At 44.3% G+C, this 17,922-nt stretch overlaps 1 protein-coding gene across 2 annotated transcripts in view; it reads left to right on the top strand.

The window, feature by feature from the left end:
* The window catches only part of NDRG1 (N-myc downstream regulated 1), a 154,997-nt gene that overhangs the window by 120,557 nt on the left and 16,518 nt on the right, over nucleotides 1-17,922 (top strand). For both annotated transcript variants that reach the window (XM_030219403.1, XM_030219410.1), the window contains 5 exons: nucleotides 926-1,012; nucleotides 4,673-4,729; nucleotides 9,961-10,064; nucleotides 12,470-12,526; nucleotides 13,204-13,255. In XM_030219403.1, the coding sequence (XP_030075263.1) occupies nucleotides 926-1,012; nucleotides 4,673-4,729; nucleotides 9,961-10,064; nucleotides 12,470-12,526; nucleotides 13,204-13,255 (357 nt within the window). The remainder of the gene's footprint in view (nucleotides 1-925; nucleotides 1,013-4,672; nucleotides 4,730-9,960; nucleotides 10,065-12,469; nucleotides 12,527-13,203; nucleotides 13,256-17,922) is intronic.

Genomic DNA, 17,922 nt, shown 5'->3' with positions numbered 1-17,922 from the left:
CCTCCCAGGCTTGCTGCCAGAAACTCCTCTGTTCAGGCCAGGTGGAAGTTGTAAGCACAAGGTTGTACAAGTAATTTTTATAAGGCCTATTTCTGTGTAAAACCATTACTAGATTTGCACAAGTCCTGCTACATTGAGCTTACAATAGTCAAGACAAGTAGAACAAATAAGAGAATTAAGTTTTATTTTATTATGGGTTATCAAAAGGAAAATAAAGGGTAGGAATGGGCTGACTAGTGTATCAACAGGGCAGTGCCCTAGGGTCCACTCTCCCCTAACTAATAATGTCACATGGGTGTTTGGGGGGGGGCATGACCTTTATTTGCTAGGGAGCCCAGAACACTATTGGTCTTCCCCTGGTTAGGGTTTGCAATCTGAAAGGTGTTTAGGCTTTATTTAAAGAGGTCACTTCCAAATGAACAGAAACTTTCCAAAGAACCTTAGAATAACTTCATAATAACAATACTGTGGACTTAGATGTTCAGTGCTGTAACAAACCACTAAAAAGCAAAATGGAGGAAGACAAGTCTGTGGCACTCGTATGAAATCTCGGAAAATTCAGTGCTTGTCACTAACTTCAACACTGGCCAAAAGCTTCCCAAAAGTTTTTTACATCTGTGTACTTGTGCTTTCAAATATCATGAGCAAAATTTCTCAAAGGCAAGCAATGGCATACTTTTATCTCCCAATGGGGCCCTGTTTCACCCAAAGCATTATCAAGGAAAAACATGCAATGTCTTGCCATGAGATGCATTATCTTGCCATTTTCTGTTCTTTGTGATGTCTGACTGGCAAACACATAACAGTATCATTGAAAGGAGTCATGCAGCTGGCCTTATCCTCCTGGTTTTAAGGAGTAATTTTCAAATGCTTTTAACTATGTAATTTGTATGTGTACATTCAAAATCTGTTTTTGTGTTTGCAGCTGAACCACCCCGAGTTGGTAGAAGGTTTAGTTCTGATTAACATAAATCCTTGTGCTGAAGGCTGGATGGACTGGGCAGCAACCAAGGTAAAGGAAAGTGGTTTGATTTGGGTTTTAATGTATAATCCCTTCCTTAGCTACTAATGGAATAGTCAATATTTATGCAAAGGTGTTTTCTTTCATAATTTTTATATGAAACATATATTTAGTAATCCAAATTGAATGACAAATAGAATTTGGAGTTTTGTTTTTTTTTTTTTGGGGGGGGGGGGGGGGGGGGGGTCAGTTTACCTTTATTGTCCCTTAGATGTTCAGAGAATAAGATCTGTGTGATTGTGGGATGACTGTTCCATGGAATGAATTCTTTATTATTGGCATTCTTTCCTGGCTTGTTGTAAATCACTCTAACTTGTTTGTAAATAGGGTGGCATATCTAAATCTATTGCCAATCAAAAGGACCAAGATAAAGGTAATTCATTATAGGAAAAGAATAACCTTTAAAGCAAGACAGTTAAGGATCAACTATGGGAACTTCCAAAACACTTAGCAAGCCTTCGCCGTAATTAAAAATAATAATAATAATAAAATAATAATCCTGAGGTTGTTTAGGGATGAAAAAAAGGTTATCCATAAAGTACAAAACAAAAACCATTTTTTTTAAATATTAATTTTCCCAGCACAAACCAGGACTCAAGGCTTTGAAGCCAGTAAGTCCTTTGGTCCAAAAGGAATTGGAGGGGGGGAGGGGAAGCACAGAATGTTCCAGTAAACACATCCCTCTCATGCCTAAGGCACTGTTCTAACATCCAATCAGCAGAAAGGTTGATAAAAGTTCTTAGTCACTAACTCCATGGAATTCTCCACAACTCTCCAATCCAGAGTCACTTTATGCTTGATGTCATCCAGGCATACAAACTCTGGACACTCACCCAGATCGAGATTGGCAGAAATATAATTAAGAAACAGATAATTAAAGATCTGTAGAGAAGAGTCCACTGTCTGGTGTCTCATAGCCAGTCCAAAATGACCTTGGATTTTACCATATCTAGACTTGGCTAACTGGCAGAGGGAATAAGGTCAGTGACTTTTTTTTTTTTTTAATTCCACTCAAGCACTCCTCCCATTCCCCTAAACTGGGGAAGAGGCTGCCAGGATATTTCCCTGCTTGGGAGCAGTAAACTGTACTTTCTAGTGAGTCCTTCTAAGCTTCCAGGTGGAGTGAATTCCAGGTTGCTGAGGTGTGCTTTGTTTGTCAGTCTAGCCAACATATATGCTAAGCAGTGCCACAACGTTGCTAGGCCACCCGCAGCCACACTTCCTCTGTTACTTGTCAGACAATATGAGGAGGATCCTCAGGCATGGAAGGGCCCAGGGTTTCCTTTCTCTTCCCCCATCTCGGTACTGGAGAACTCTGTGGAGCGCTGTCCATCACAACCTCTTCTGGAATCATCTTGGTCCTCCAGCAGGTTTGTGACACATTTTTGTCTAGTTTCTCCTAAGAAGCCTGCCTATGAGTGGCCCTACAGCATAGTCCTGAGTCATCAAAACACACAAGCCCCTCTACCACAAGGTGGTATCTCTTTGGAGGAGAGGTGTGTTCACTTTCCTTTGAAGACTCTACAAATGAGGAAAAACGGGCCCAGAAGGCCTGTGTCCTTCATGTATTAGCTAATCCTCACCCCATAATTCATTACCTTTGCCCTTCTCACCCCAGATGTATCTTAGTTTGGAAGATGGTTGGGTCTCTGCCTTTGTGTAAGATGTATCTCCAGGTCTACAAAATGGACTGACAAAAATGACAAATCCAAATTGACTTGTGGTGACATAAATCAAGGCATTTGGAAACAACTCCTGTCTCCCAGAAAGACCCTTGTGTTTCTGATCCATGCCCTTTCAAACTGAGCTTTAACAGTCACAAGTGATGAAAACAAATCATTCATATACAGCCGTCTGAGGCACTCGGGTCCTATGAGCCAAATATTTACCAAGGGACCATTGCTAGAACAAGAATCCTTAATTTAAAAAGCCCTGGAGAAAGCATGCACCATGATTTGGGTAAACTGAGCAGATATGGTAGCGGATATGATGATGGTGGACAGTAGGTCCATCCATTCTTCTACTTTGACCTAGAGAGATTTCAGCTCTAGAACTTTAAAATGCATATTCTGTATTTTCCAGAAAAAAGCATTTCAAAACTCAGTAAAAAAAAAAAAAAATCAAAATTTGGTCAAACACTGGGGGTGACTGCCAGTTGAATACTTCTCCTTATCTGTTTTTTTTTTTTTTTTTTGGGGGGGGGGGGGGGTATTCCTATTGGTTCTCTACCACTTGGGTTAAAACATGTTTCCATGCTTAACCCAAAACCCAACAGTTTTTCTTCCTCTCCCCCTTACAGTAGTTTTACTCTTAAGCTCTGGAAGCTAGCAATTCACCAGTCACCTGCATCTCAAGCTTACTGGACAGGAGGAGGTCACCAGCAACCTAACTACAGAGCCACATGGTTTCTGGATGGGACCTGTTGCTCACTAGATCTATTTGTTCATCTTCTCCATTCCCTTGGAGGATTCAAGGAGGTGTAATGACAGACAGCATGAGCCTATCTGGACCATTTATCTGGGCTGAAGCCAGTGGGTTGAGCTTGCTGTTAGTCAATAATAATAGTAAATGCTATTGCAAAACTTAGGAGATTTAGTAAAACAATATAAACCTCACAAGTTTACTATTTTAATCCATTTAGGAGGGGATTGGGGGTTGTAAGAGGAGTGTATGTGTGTGTGGGGGGGGGGGGGGGGGGGGGGGGGAGGATTGGCGTTATAAACACTTCCAGACTCCATCTTCCCAGCAGCTACCTGCTTTCCCTTTCATTTTTAGTTTTAGCTTCCTCTGTCCTTTAAGTTTTTAGCTGGGGATCAAAACAAGTCACTATGACACCATCCCCCCAGTTCCTCCCCTCTTGCATACAGCCGCCATTCCTCAGTGTAGCAGCACGAAGGAGCACATGCAACCCCCTCATGCTACAAAGAGAGAGAAATTTAAAAATGACTGTGCGGTGTAGGCACAATTGTTCCGGTACATTGTTTGTCTGGGGGGGGGGGGGGGGGGTGTTGTTAACAGCATTTTTTTAAAGGGATTCCATTCTCATCCCTTTCCTCATTGTTCTCTTGTAGTTTGTTCCTGAAATATACAAACAGCTGTTATCTGGGCAAGGACCACAGTGTTTTGTTTTGTTTTTTACAATTTCAGGGTTTTATAGTGTATTTGCTTTTCTGTGAGGGGTCATAGTTTGTGTTGCCACCCTGGGAGGATTTTTCTCCTTCGCCACACTAGCTCTGACCTGGGCAGAGGCCACTTGCAATTTTTGTCCTTTTTGATTCAGCAGCTGGTAGTTGGATCTGGAAGTACCAAGATAGTAGCTTTCAGCTTTTTGATGTTCTGGCTCCTGTCTTATTAAAACGTCCTTAAGTGGATGAGTGTACATAAAAGATGTACTCTGGTGCATTGGGGTGGGGGAGAGGAGAAGGGACTGAGGTATTCTGTAGACTGGATAGTAAATCTGGCGCATCTGCTTCTCATTAGTAAGGAACTTGGGCATAGCACTGAAAAGGCTCATACGGTGTTTTTCCTACATATCTAATTGTTTCCTTATTAAAATTTGTTTTTCTACTACAGTCTTGTATCTGCTTTCATTGCGTATTTCTTTGTACTGTCTGTTTCTAATGTGTTCTGTTCTTCTTTGCTTGAAATAAGATTTCTGGATGGACTCATGCCCTCCCAGACATGGTCATTTCTCACCTGTTTGCAAAGGTAAGCAGTTTTCAGAAATAACATATAATGAACATGGATGTGTAAATACTGCATACCGTGTCACACATGAATGAGGGGTTAAGAATGGGCTGATTGACAAGGCTTGGAAAAGACTACTGGAATTCAGTCAGAGGATGAGATGAGGCCCTGTGGAGGGGACTGACCACACAGCATTCTGGGAAGATTAACATACCTTGCAGGGATGCCTATGTCCTCCAGCTGAGATGTTAGGGAACTGGGGCATAGGATGGGTGGATGAAGAGCACAGATTGTGGACTTGAGTAAACATTGAGTAGTTTGGAGACCATTTGAGCAGGGACTCGGGATTAAAGTGACAGTGGGAAGTAGGCAAGTGATGTGGAGGGTAAGAGTAGGCGTGTGAGCCAGAATTAAGAAAGGTAGATTTGTGAGGAAGGGGACAGATCTATCGAAAAGGGATGAGGTGAAGGGAAATGGAGAAGGTGAAAAGGAGTAGCAGACTGAAAAGGGGTTGGAGAGAAGAGGGGGGTGGAGGAATGTGAGCTGGAAAACAGGTAGGTGAGAAGATATAGCTTGCCTTGGAAGAGAAGATTAGGGTAATGTTGGATACAATTTAGACAGGCTAAAATAGATGTTTTCTCCAGCTCCACACCTAGACATCCTGTTATAACTTTACCCTTTACATGTTGGTACTATGACTTTATAGGCTAAAAATGAAATTCTCTAACTTGGGGTGCGGAGTTAATGCACACCTTGAGTGTACAGCAAAGCAGCACTTGCCTGTGGGCATGGGTACATCTCCAACTTGCATGCACAACTTACATAATACTATATAGTAAGCTACATGCTTTGCGAGGGGTGGTTGGGAGGCGGGGATAGTGCTGGGCAGACTTATACGGTCTGTGCCCTGAAGAGCACAGGTACAAATCAAAGTAGGGTATACACAAAAAGTAGCACACATGAGTTGTCTTGTTAGGCAGACTGGATGGACCATGCAGGTCTTTTTTTCTGCGGTCATCTACTATGTTACTATGGTTGGGCAATACCCATTATGCCTGCTGTTGAGCTGTAAATACCTGTGCCAGTTTGGTTTTTTGCTAGTATTGTTAAAACAGCATCTTGGTGCACAGATGCTATTTGTAAAATTGGTGCTTGGTATGTAAGCTATAAATTGCCCTTTAAGTCTAGGCCAACTATATTAAAAGTGCAAAGCTCCTGTGATCGTGACAAAGGTTTACCACAGATCTCAGAACACATGAAACATGATTACTAGAAACCCACAATGCAGTTTTAGCAGCAACATTCAACACTGACTAAACTGTGCTCACATTCATATAATGTTTTGCTTAAAATAGTAGATTTGTGCAGCAAACCATTTAAGGAACAGCTCTGTTAGGGGCCTCCATTTAGGTTCATGCCATATGGCCTCGGACATGTAGTCTATAGCAGAACCCAGCATCCAGATTCTTATCTAGGATACTATCTTAACCTGGTATTGATGTGCCTGCAGTTGCACTGGCTGTACAGCTTGTGTAAGTGCAGATGACTAAAATGACAGGGGTGGTTCTTGGAGGATAGGGAAATAGGTGACATTATCTGCAGTCTGGCACTGGGAAACACTTCAATATAACTTCAGAAAACTGTTGCGTTAACTATGCATGTACCATACTTCAGTACTGCATCATCACACAGGGCCTTGGTTCTAGTTTTCCCCTCTGAGCTCAGATGAGGTACTTATCAGTTTTTCAGTTCACTTTGAAAGGGCTGAAACATTTAACCTACCTTTTTTTTTTTTTTTTAACACTAATCCCCCTAAGCCACTGTGTCGATATTACCATTCAGCAGCTGCTAGCGCAGCTTAGTAAACGGGGGTAAAACATTTTTTTTGAGGTTTGGTATCCTGCATTAGAATGGTTAGCCAACATTATCTGTCAAGGAATGAATATCCTGGCAGATGAGCTGAGATGAGGTCCCTGGACTTTGGTAGGAAACTTACAAAAATCACAAAACATTTATTGTGGATCTCCCTCAAATATGAAAGTACCTCAGTTCTGCTCCAGCATAGAAACATTCGTGGTGGACTAGCTCGGATGCCTTCCTCCTAGACTGACAGGGTAGGATTAACCCTTTGATAGACCCAAAATTTTAAAAAAAGGACATGGTGGTGGGGGAGCTCCCCATCATAATATAAATGTATTTTAACATGTAAAAACTCCCATAAATGGGGCTCTGTATGGTTCTGATTGCAAAGGAGGAAGCAGCAGATAAGAGGTGCTGTACATCTACTTCTGGCAACTGAAGGACAAAACCCAGGCAGTGGAGAGAACAGACTTCTGTAGGTGGCCATGGCCGTTTCCCTTCTTCCAGCAGCTGACTTGGCTTACTGAGCCATTGAATTAGCGCATCTGAGAGGGCCCCTCCAAAACATTTAGTCTCTAGGCACATGCATCTGAGAGGTCCCATCCAAAACATTTAGACTCTAGGCACATGCCTAATTAGCCTATGACTTAGTCCTGCCCTGCTGACAGGACATTTTTTCCAGTATCATCCAATTTTACTTTTGGCAAAGACTTTCCTAAAACTTGAGCAGGACAGGGGAAATCTTGACCCCCTCTGGCCATAGAAAGTTGGCCTCCAGCATTCTCCATAAGGAGACCAGCCAAACTGGGATTCTGAAGCATTAATTTATGCAAATGCAAGGGATGCTTACATCCCCACATTGTGTTTCTCTTACTCGCAGCCTGGATGTTGAAAAAAAAAATAACCATAAGTATATAAAGAAATTTTTTGTGGGAATACAATTCAAACATGATTTAAAGGAGGTTTTTCAATCTGCAGTTACAAACTAAGGCCCTCATGATCAAAGGCAAACTCAGGCGCTAGAGGCTGTCAACGCCATACTAGCGCCGGAGTTTGCTGCCGACCCATGATCAGAGCCCTCGAGCGCCTGAAACAATGCACTCGAGGGCTCTTAGCGCAAGTAGCATGCAAATGCATGCTAAACAGGGCTCTTAGCGCAATTAGCTTGCAAATGCATGCTAATCAGCGCTTAACGCATTCATCCCCTATGATCAGCGTCCAGCGCGCCAAAGATTGGGTCGCTGGCCACGGCAAAATCAACGCCAGCTCCAAGCTGACATTAGACTTTGCGGATCATTAGGGAGGAATGGTGAGCCCTGTCCAGCATGCATTTGCATGCTGGCAGGCCCCCGTTCCCCCCCCAAAGCAAACGCGAGCAGGGGGCTGGAGGTCCAGTCCCCCCGACGATCCCCCCCCCCCCCCCATGTTCAGGGAGGGCTCGAGATCCGGTGGGTCTGCAGCCCCCCGCCCCCCCCAAACCCATAGAAATCGTGAAGTGGCCACCTCCAGCCAAACGCTCTCCCATCCAGCGACGGGGGGGGGGGGGGGGGGGATGGAGGTCCAGTGGACCTCCAGCCCACCCAAACTCTTCCCCCCCCAGCGTTCTCCTTTCAATCCCTGGTGGTCCGTGGTGACAACCCCCCCTCCCGGCCCCTACCTTTTGTTGGAGGAGGGACGCAGCTTGCCTCCCTCCTTTTCCAGTCGACGCTGCTGCAAAATGGCGGTGCCCAGCTCCGCCCATTGCATCCTGGGATGCGCTGGGTGGGGTTATGGTCCCAGGATGCAATGGGCCGGGCTGGGCGCCGCCATTTTGCAGTGGCGTCGACTGGAAGAGGAGGGAGGCAGGCTACGTCCCTCCTCCGACGAAAGGTAGGGGGGCCGGGAGGGGGGTTGTCACCACAGACCACCAGGGATTGAAAGGAGAACACTGGGGGGGGGGGAGGAGTTGGGGTAGGCTGGAGGTCCACTGGACCTCCATCCCCCCCCCCCCCCCCCCCCGTCGTTGGATGGGAGAGCGTTTGGCCGGAGGCGGCCACTTCACGATTTCTGGGGGTTTGGGGGGTTGGAGACCCACCAGACCTCCAGCCCCCCCCCCCCCCCCCCCCATCGCTGGGTGGGAGAGGGTTTGGCTGGCGGTGGCAGCCACGACATTTTTTTGGGGGGGGGGGGGCTGGAGACCCACCGGACCTCCAGCCTCCGTTGTTCGGGCCTCGGGGCAGGCTGTTTGACAGGTGACCTGTCAAACAAGTGCGGGAGGATTCTCCCGCACTTCTACATGATGATCAAAGATAATAGTGCTGCTTAGATTTGCAAGCATTATCTTTAATCATCGATGCAGAAAAGCCCTGCGCTGTCCCAGCGCTATTTTTAGGGTGCTGTTTGGAACAGCGCGGAGCTTTTGATCATGAGGGCCTAAAATATTTAGTATTTGGAAATGGAGGCTGAAATACCAGAGGCATCAAACTTTAAACCTGGTCACAATGCCATCTTGTCAATTCATTGCCTTCAAATCTAGCATGTGCAAAAAGTGTCCAATAAAATATCTGTAGAAAAACTATAAAAGTCCACTTCAATTTGTGTACTTATCCTATTAGTGGTGTCTAATGTAATATGTTGCTCTACTCCAATATTATACAACATTGTGTGGAGCCAGCGTGTTTCTGAATGATAAGATGACTTTAAGGCATACTTTTGCATTGCAGAAGTTTATTTGAAATTCCCTTACGAAGCCTGCACTAGGTGAAACTGTAGTTCTGGCCCCCTCCCCCATAGCCCATAAAGTTTTAACTTGGAAGCCTGGGATTCCCATTGCAGTCTGCTAGCCAGTCAGTGTACTCTAGCATCTCCTTCGCATACGTCCAGATTAAGTTGCTTTAAAATAGGTGTGTTGCTAGTACCGTCATGCTTGCCTTTCAATTAAAGGGACATCTATAGATGAGTGCTACTTTGCAATCCTGTATGTTCTCTGAGAAAAGCCATTTAACTTGAAGGTTGTTCTGTGGACACGGGTTTCATGACTTAACTTATAAGTTATATAGGAACTGAGAAGGCCCTAAGCATTGACATACACAGCACATGCACAGTTGACACACAAGGTTCTAGAAGTTGTCGGAGGCCACAAAATTGTTTCTGTGTGGATCTGGATGACATTGCCTACTTTAAGGATGGAGAGCACATGCTACAGGTAAGTTACTTGTGTACATTCCCTCATGAGCAGCTTCTTTAGGGTAAATGATTGTAGCCCATTCTCTTACTGAGAAACCAGACTACCAGAGGCCTCTTTCCTGCAATGACCAACCTTGCTGCTACGCACTCTTAGAAATTACATACCTCTGCTCCTAAAGCAGCCTTGTATACTCTGAACTGATTGACTTTCTTTTTTCCTAATCCAGGAGGAAATTCACAACAACCATGATCTGATCGACACGTACCGTCATCATGTTACCCATGATGTTAACCAAACTAATCTTCACCTCTTTGTCAACTCATACAACAGGTATTATAATACCACATGTCTATGCCAGCCTCAACTGCTATTGGGCAAACAATTTGTTTGCTGTTCTGACAGTACTTTGGTGCTATGGAGTTTGGATAGTTAAAACTCTATCGCACTCCTTGCTTAGGGAAACTTAAGTGTACATGGAACAGTGTCTTCAGCGTGTGGGCTTGGTTATCAGTGTTCCATTTTTTTGGAACAGATAAGTGACCATTCTCTTTTGATGTTATAATGGACATTAATATTTGTGTCCCAGAAATGTTTTTAGAGACTTACCACTGTAATTCAAGAAATATTTTTAGTTTCTACACATGTCCCTCAGCAAGTATCACCACTTCTTTAGTATGAAATAAGTGGCTGAAAAAAAGTGGGGAATGACAAATATAAAAAGATGATCCAAGAATTTCCAAGACATTTTTAAAACACCTTATGGTGTACAGTGGCTGGGAGGTATGTCTTGATGCAGGCCAAGTTTTGGTGGAGTGACTTTATTCAGGAGTCGAATAGTCAACCAATGAAGGTGATAAAACCAAAAGGGTTAAAAGCACTTTTCTATATGGCAACAGACATATCACTGAGTAATGAATGTCTGCAACAGTTGTGGATAGAATCCTCGGGGAACATTGCCGTGCAGCTTTATCACCCTCATTGGTTGATTATTGAACTGCTGACGAAGATCACTGAGCCGAAACATGGCCTGTGTTGAGTCGTACCTCCCAACTACTGTACATCAAAAGATGTTAGAATAACATTTTTCTTGGACCAGGTCTTTATATTTGGTCATTCCTCTGTTTTCTGCCACTTTGGTGGGAATTGCATGGTTTGGTCCTCTTTAGTGGACTCGGGGGAGGGGGGGAAATTCTTACCACACTGCTATAAACAGGTTTCCACAACCCTGGAAGTTTCTAAAGCAGCCTTTCCACATCCCCTTGCTCTCCAAGGGAAATATGCCATTCTAAAAGATTTGTAGTTAGTGTGGCAGTCCTCATTAGTTTTTCAGATAACTTTAACAGGCTGACTTAAACCTATTAAGCTCCACTGAAATATAAATGGTTAAAGCTAGCAAGATAAGGTTGGTGTTGTTGGTTTGTGAGGCCTGAATTTAAACAAGCTGTGTAACTGGACAATACTAAATGTTGCAAAAACACCCCGGCCCACTTCATAGCCAGTTAGCATATCCAATCATCAAGCAGGGACTGTCTCTTCATGTTCAAGTGTACAGCGCTACGTATGTCTAGTAGCGCTATAGAAATAAGTAGTAGTTTATAAGATTTTTATCCAGTCAGTGGGGGGGGGGGGGGGGGGGGGGGGGGGGAGGAAGTTTTTTTTATGAAAGGCAGGACTTGTCCATGTAAGCCCTACAGTTAACTGGGAAATCAAGTATCTGCCTTTATTTTATTATTTTTAATTGAACTGTCAGCAGTTTTTAGACTGAAATGGGGTGCCAAGAGTTGTCAAATGCCTCAGGGCCCAGCTCTTGGATTCTGTACCAAATGTTTGGTTAAGGAAGTCAATGCAGACTTTGGCCTCGTAGAAAACCTGAGTTCTTCATAGAAAAATAACAAGACAAACTGACTTGGAACAAGGGGTGAACTAACAAAGCAGTGTTAACTGGCCCACCCCAGGAAATCAATTTGAAAAGTTAATAAAGAAGCCAAAACTGAGCCAGATGGCAGACCAAAGGAAATACAGAAATTGAAGTCAACTGAATACAGCAAAAATCCTAAAATATTTAGAATTCCAAGATGATAGTGGGAGAAATTACAAGCAAAAAAACAAAACAAAACCCACTTTAACTTGATCCACCTTAAAGCCCAAGAATGCATGCTATTTAGTACAAATCAAGAGGAAGTGTTTTCTCATCACTAGCCTTTCAAAAACCCAGCAAGGTGGCCCAGTGAGAAGGCTCAAAGTCCTTTTACATACAACTGGAACACCCATTAATCTTTCTGGGGTAGAGCTTCACAGCACCTGTTGTGAGAAGTTGACCCAGAGCACCATGGTTTAAGGTAAAGGAATATACTACAATCTCAGGGTACATCAAGCAGCTGACTCACTCTAAAACTTTAAACTCTTGCACAAGGATACTTTGGAATACTCTATTTTGAATTTTTGAGCACACTTCTGGAAAGACCAAATTAGTTTTGAAGCCATGTTTGTCACAGATGTTTCTCATGTTATGTCCTTCCCAGATTAAAACAGTGGGAGACTGTAGAGTATAATAGCTACAGAAAGTGGCCTCTGTGGGTTTACACCCATTTGTTGCCCCACCATAATCCTTGAAAGAATTAGAGCTTCGAGGAAGATTTAAATTGCTCTCAAAGCTCTTGTCCAATTATCTAGGTACTTTGTAGAGGCAAGGATTCTAGACTTGTCCTAAATAGGTTTTCTGAATCTTTTTCTAGCCGACGAGATCTGGATATTGAACGTCCATTTCCAGGGTCAAGCACAGTCACTCTGCAGTAAGTATGGATCTGTTCTTTTTAGCTTCTCTGACTTGTATGTAGATTGGAGCCTTATGCTGTCATTCATAGGCCTTGAGCCATGCTGGAGGAAGGTTGGGATTTGTGTGTATCTTGATGATTTTATTTTTGACAATATTTTATTTATTTATTTGTTGCATTTGTATCCCACATTTTCCCACCTTTTTGCAGGCTCAATGTGGCTTACATTATGCCGTAATGGCGATCGCCATTTCTGGCAAGTCATGCATACCTTTTGAAGTTAACTGTTGGGTTAACATATTTTCTTAAGACATCATGCAGAGGTGTCAGCCTGGGCTATCTGGCAAGACCCTACCTGGGTGTTATGGGATACTTGAAGTGTGTAGGACTGGCATTATCTAAGGAGTGTTGTGGGGAGCACAGCTGCATGGAAATTGATTTTAGGTTAATTGCTACTAGCTAACAAGTTAATCCATTGTGGTTAAAGGAAGCTGGCGGTCTTTCCAAGCTGAAGATGTCCGGGTGCACCCTGAGTTTGTGTGCGCCTATGAAGGCTACAGAAGCATCTTGTATAGATCCAAGAGGAAGAATATAGCATATGACTCGCAGTGGATTAGTCTACATAACCCATCTCAAGACATGATACTGAGGCTTCTGTGTGACCCGTTAACATTTTCTGTCTGGCTGTCTTTCAGATGCCCCTCACTGCTGGTGGTTGGCGACAGTTCCCCTGCTGTTGATGCTGTGGTATGTGGGATTCAAACTCGGGCTGTTTTAAAACTGCTTATTGATTTGAAACTAATTTTATTTTAGAATTCAATAGTGTTTTTCAAGTCAGTTAACTGGGTAAAAAGATCTGATTTAATTTTAAGACTTTAAAGGGACTAGCCATGGAGATCGTATAGTGGGGTAACTTTGTGCTTTTATAAACTACATGCCCTGTTATAAGCACATAAGTACCCTCCTACAGTGACATCTAGTAGCACATTTCTTCTTTCATAAATGTGGCTCACTGGGGGTGGCTCTATAAATTTGTGCTTCCATTTAGGCATACCAAAGTTGCTATATAACTGCATTGGAGTGCTGGAATTTCTAGTTAGAATACTATTTAGGTGTGGCCATTTTACACCATGTCGGTGGCAGGTGTAAATGGTGGTGACATGGGTTGCTGATCTTGTTCTATAAATGTGCATCACTTGGTGATGTGCCCCCATGCTGCACCCTCAGATTCTATATAGGTTGCCCAAATCTGGGCACCCAGATCTATGCATCCTTCATGATTGCCCCTGACCTGCTTATGCCCTTCCCAACTGTATCGAAGCATCTTCGCCATCAGCCCTAAAACAGGAAGATTCAATAGCACCTTTTCCATGGTAGGAGATATTGCCCATGAAAACAAAGAACACTCTATTCCAAATCAGCTGTGAAACAGCACACGGACATCCCTACCATGTGTGAAATTAGGTTCCCCGTGTCCCTTAACCATATACTCTACAGAAGTGCATTTGGATGTAATACCAACACAGGAGAACCTTATACCCATTCTCAACAATCCAATGCAGATGTTCCCAGCCTCCCCACCTGTCTCCAAATCACTTCCCACTCACATTTTGCAAGGGCCTCCCCAGATCTTTCTCCCAGTCCTTCATATACTTAGGTCTCCATGCACCCCTCACATTAAGAGACTGTAAATTTTAGAAATGGTCTCTCTGGCACTTGTGCTTAGAGGCATGCCTCTTATGCTGCCACAGCTCAGACAGTGCCTTTGACGTAGACTAATCAGTGCTTTTTTTGTGCCTATACGCGGCGGTACGGCGTACCGGCACCTTTTTTTTCAGGTCCCGCTCCCGTCCATTTAATTTTTCCGGTCGCGATTCCCCGCCCTCCCCTCCATGCCAGCAACTCTCTCTCCCCTGCCCTGCATGTCCGACATGTCCCCTCTCTCCCCTGCTCTCCCCTCCCCTCTCCAAGTCACGACGAACCGGCCGGCGGTGAAGACAGCGGTACTCACTGACGCAGAAAACGCAGGGCACGCGCAAGTAGGTTCGTCTTCTCCTCTGATCTCGCGTTGCTTCCCTCTCAGCCTTCGAGGGCGGGACGCACTGAGAGGGAAGCAATGGGAGATCAGAGGAGAAGACGGACCTACTTGCACGCGCCCTGCGTCTTCTGCGTGCCTGCGTCAGTGAGTACCGCTGTCTTCACCGCCGGCTGGTTCATCGCGATTTGGAGAGGGGAGGGCAGGGGAGAGAGGGGACATGTCGGACATGCAGGGCAGAGGAGAGAGAATTGCTGGGCAGGGGAGAGAGGAGAATTGCTGGGCATGGAGGGCAGGGCATGGGGTAGAGGAGACATGCTGCCATGGGCAGGGGAGGGAGGAGAATTGCTGGGCATGGATGAAGGGAGGGCAGGGGGAGGGCAGAATCGCTGGACATGGAGGGGGAGGGCAGGGGGAGAGGACACATGCTGGACATGGGCAGAGGAGAAAGGAGAATTGCTGGCCATGGATGAGGGGAGGGCAGGGGAGGGAGGCGACATGCTGGGCATGGAGGGGAGGGGCGAGAGAAGTGCTGGACGTGGAGGGGAGGGCAGGGGGAGAGGATACATGCTGGACATGGGCAGGGGAGGGAGGAAAATCACTGGGCATGGCATGGGTGGCTGGAGGGTGCAGGGGGAGAGGAGGGTTGCTGGACATGGGTGGATGGAGTGGAGGGCAGGGGGAGAATAAGGCTGGACATGGATGGAGGCGAGGGAAGAGAGTGAGGAAGGAGATGAGATGAGGGAAAAGGAAGAGAGGAGAAAATCTGCACATGGATGTAGAAAATAGGCAGAAGCTGGATCCACTGGACAGTCAAGTCTGCGGAGGACCCAGCTTTTACGTACGGATGTAGGGCAAGAAATGAAGAAGAAAGGCGGAAAGTAAAGAACTAAATGGAAAGGAAGCCCTGGAAACGGAGTTAAGAGGACAGATAGCAGCAGAATCAGATACTGAGCCAGCATGATCAGAAAAACAGTCACCAGACAACAAAGGTAGAAAAAATCATTTTATTTTCATTTTAGTGTCTGGAATATGTCCAATTTGAGAATTTACATTTGCTGTCTTATTTTGCACTGGGTATACTGGAACTGTAACAGCTTACAGAAATTATTTATAATGAAAAAAAAATTACATTTTTTTCTCCTATACTAGTATAATATTTTCAATGATGTCACGGTCTGTGCCCTGAAGAGCACAGGTACAAATCAAAGTAAGGTATACACAAAAAGTAGCACATATGAGTAATCTTGTTGGGCAGACTGGATGGACTGTGCAGGTCTTTTTCTGCCGTCATCAACCATGTTACTATGTTTATATGCGCTATGGCTGGTATAAGGGGTGTGGCTAATGTGGGTGTGGTTATAATAGGGGTGGAGTCATGTGGTGACTCCACCCACAATAAGTACCGGCACCTTTTTTTTTTTTTTTTTTATTTATTTATTTATAAATTTTTACAAACAATTATTCAAGATATAACTTGACGGATAGCATTATATCATAGGAAAGAAACAATAAGAAAAAAAAAAAAAACATTATGTTAAAGAAAATATTTTCTGATACAATACTCAAGTCCTAACAATAAGGAGATCCAAGATCCTAATATATGAGGAGATTAGGAAATACAAAATACAAAAAAAGGAAATCAAGTACTTGTGAAGAGAGTGCTAACTTTCTCTAAGGCTACTAGATGTTCTTTTGGACGCTATAAAGGCCGAGAGCTGAGAAGGATCTAAAAAGACATATTTAACAGAGTCAATCCTAACAACACATTTGCATGGGTATCTCAGAAAGAAAACACCTCCCAACTGTTGAATTGCTGGTCTCATAATAAGGAACTGTTTTCGCTTACGTTGAGTCTCTCTAGAGAGATCAGGAAACAAGGAAATTTTTAAACCCAAAAACAGGGTTTCCCTATGCTTAAAAAACATTGAGAACAACCACTGTTTATCATGTGGTAAAGCCACAGTTGCCACCAAAGTGGCCGCTGTGGCTATTTCAGTATCTGATGTCTCTAGAAATTGTGATAAATTTTCAAGTCTCTGTTCCTGTTGATTTTGCTGAATATCTTGTTTATTGGGTAGGTAGTAAACTTTAGTGAAAGGTGGAATATTGTCCTGAGGAATTCCCAAGTTTTCCCGCAATATCTTTTCAACATATCGTATGGTTGAATCATTTGAACTCTTGGGAAATTTACAAATCGCAAGTTAAGGTTTCTCATATGATTTTCATATGTTTCAGCTTTCAATCTTAGGTTAGAAATATCTTTAACCATGATCATCTGAAGATTTTCTGTCTTTTTTGATTCTTGTTCTAATTTATCCATGCGAGTTACCAAAGCTTGCTGAGAATTGTCAATTTCTACCACTTTTTGCTCTAGAGCTTTAAGTTTCTGAGCCCCTTTAGTTGTTTGGGAAATAAATACTTTCCCCAACTGGGACATTAACTCCCAGAGGGAATCTAAAGTTACCTCTGTTGGTTTGTTGGTTAGCTCTGCTGAAAATATGTCCTCCTGCTCCTCCTCTTGCTCTCTTCCAGCGTCTTCTTCCCCCGTTACTTCAGTCGATCCTGTTCGCCTACTCCCATCAAGTTGAAATCGATTCCCCAGAGCAAACGGGGTCTCAGCGCTTTCTTGCGTCGGCCCCTGCTCTCCCTGGAGCGGCGAACTCGTGAACGGCGGTTGCGGGGGCGGAGCTCTATGATCGGGGCTCAGAGTTGTATCCAACCCGAGGGACGCCGTCGACTCCTCTAAATTAGCAGCGCCCATCAAGGGTCTAGTCCCGACCTGTACCGCAGTCCCCTGCAGGCTCAAGAACCGATCCATCGGTCCCGAAATCGAGGGAGGTAAAGGGGTAGTTCGGGCAGTACTTTTCCCTCTCCGTTTAGGCATATTGGTAATAGGAATCTGAGCGTGCAGCCAGTCACAAGTGCTTAGCGGCCATCTTGGATCTTCTTAATAGATCTTTTTCCGGCACCTTTTTTTCTACAAAAAAAAGCACTGAGACTAATAATGCATAACCTGCAGATAAGGAAACATATATTAAGACAATAAGCTGTATAGTGCATCTCCCCAAAGGATTTCACCCCCCCCCCCCAAATTTCTCATCTGAATAACACCTAATCTCTTTCCAGGCAAAACTCTATATTATATCTCAACAGGTTGTACCAAATACACCCAACCCTACAATAATACTACCCTAGTTTCCCCAACACCCTCATAGTTGTATCCCTATTGAGTACCCCTACCCCTCTTCCTAGGTCCTCCCCCCCCCCCCCCCCCCCCCCCACAGGCTGCTGTGGCAAATACATCAAAGGATTGTCATCCTCCCCTGTTCTGATCCGCCACCCATTGCTTAATGTCTTGGACTGGCCAAGTCAACAC

The sequence above is a fragment of the Microcaecilia unicolor genome, chromosome 1 (genome assembly GCF_901765095.1).
Source record: "Microcaecilia unicolor chromosome 1, aMicUni1.1, whole genome shotgun sequence".
NCBI classification, from domain to species: domain Eukaryota; kingdom Metazoa; phylum Chordata; class Amphibia; order Gymnophiona; family Siphonopidae; genus Microcaecilia; species Microcaecilia unicolor.
Note: the sequence above shows the minus strand (reverse complement) of the source record. Positions and strands in the feature narration are given on the sequence as shown.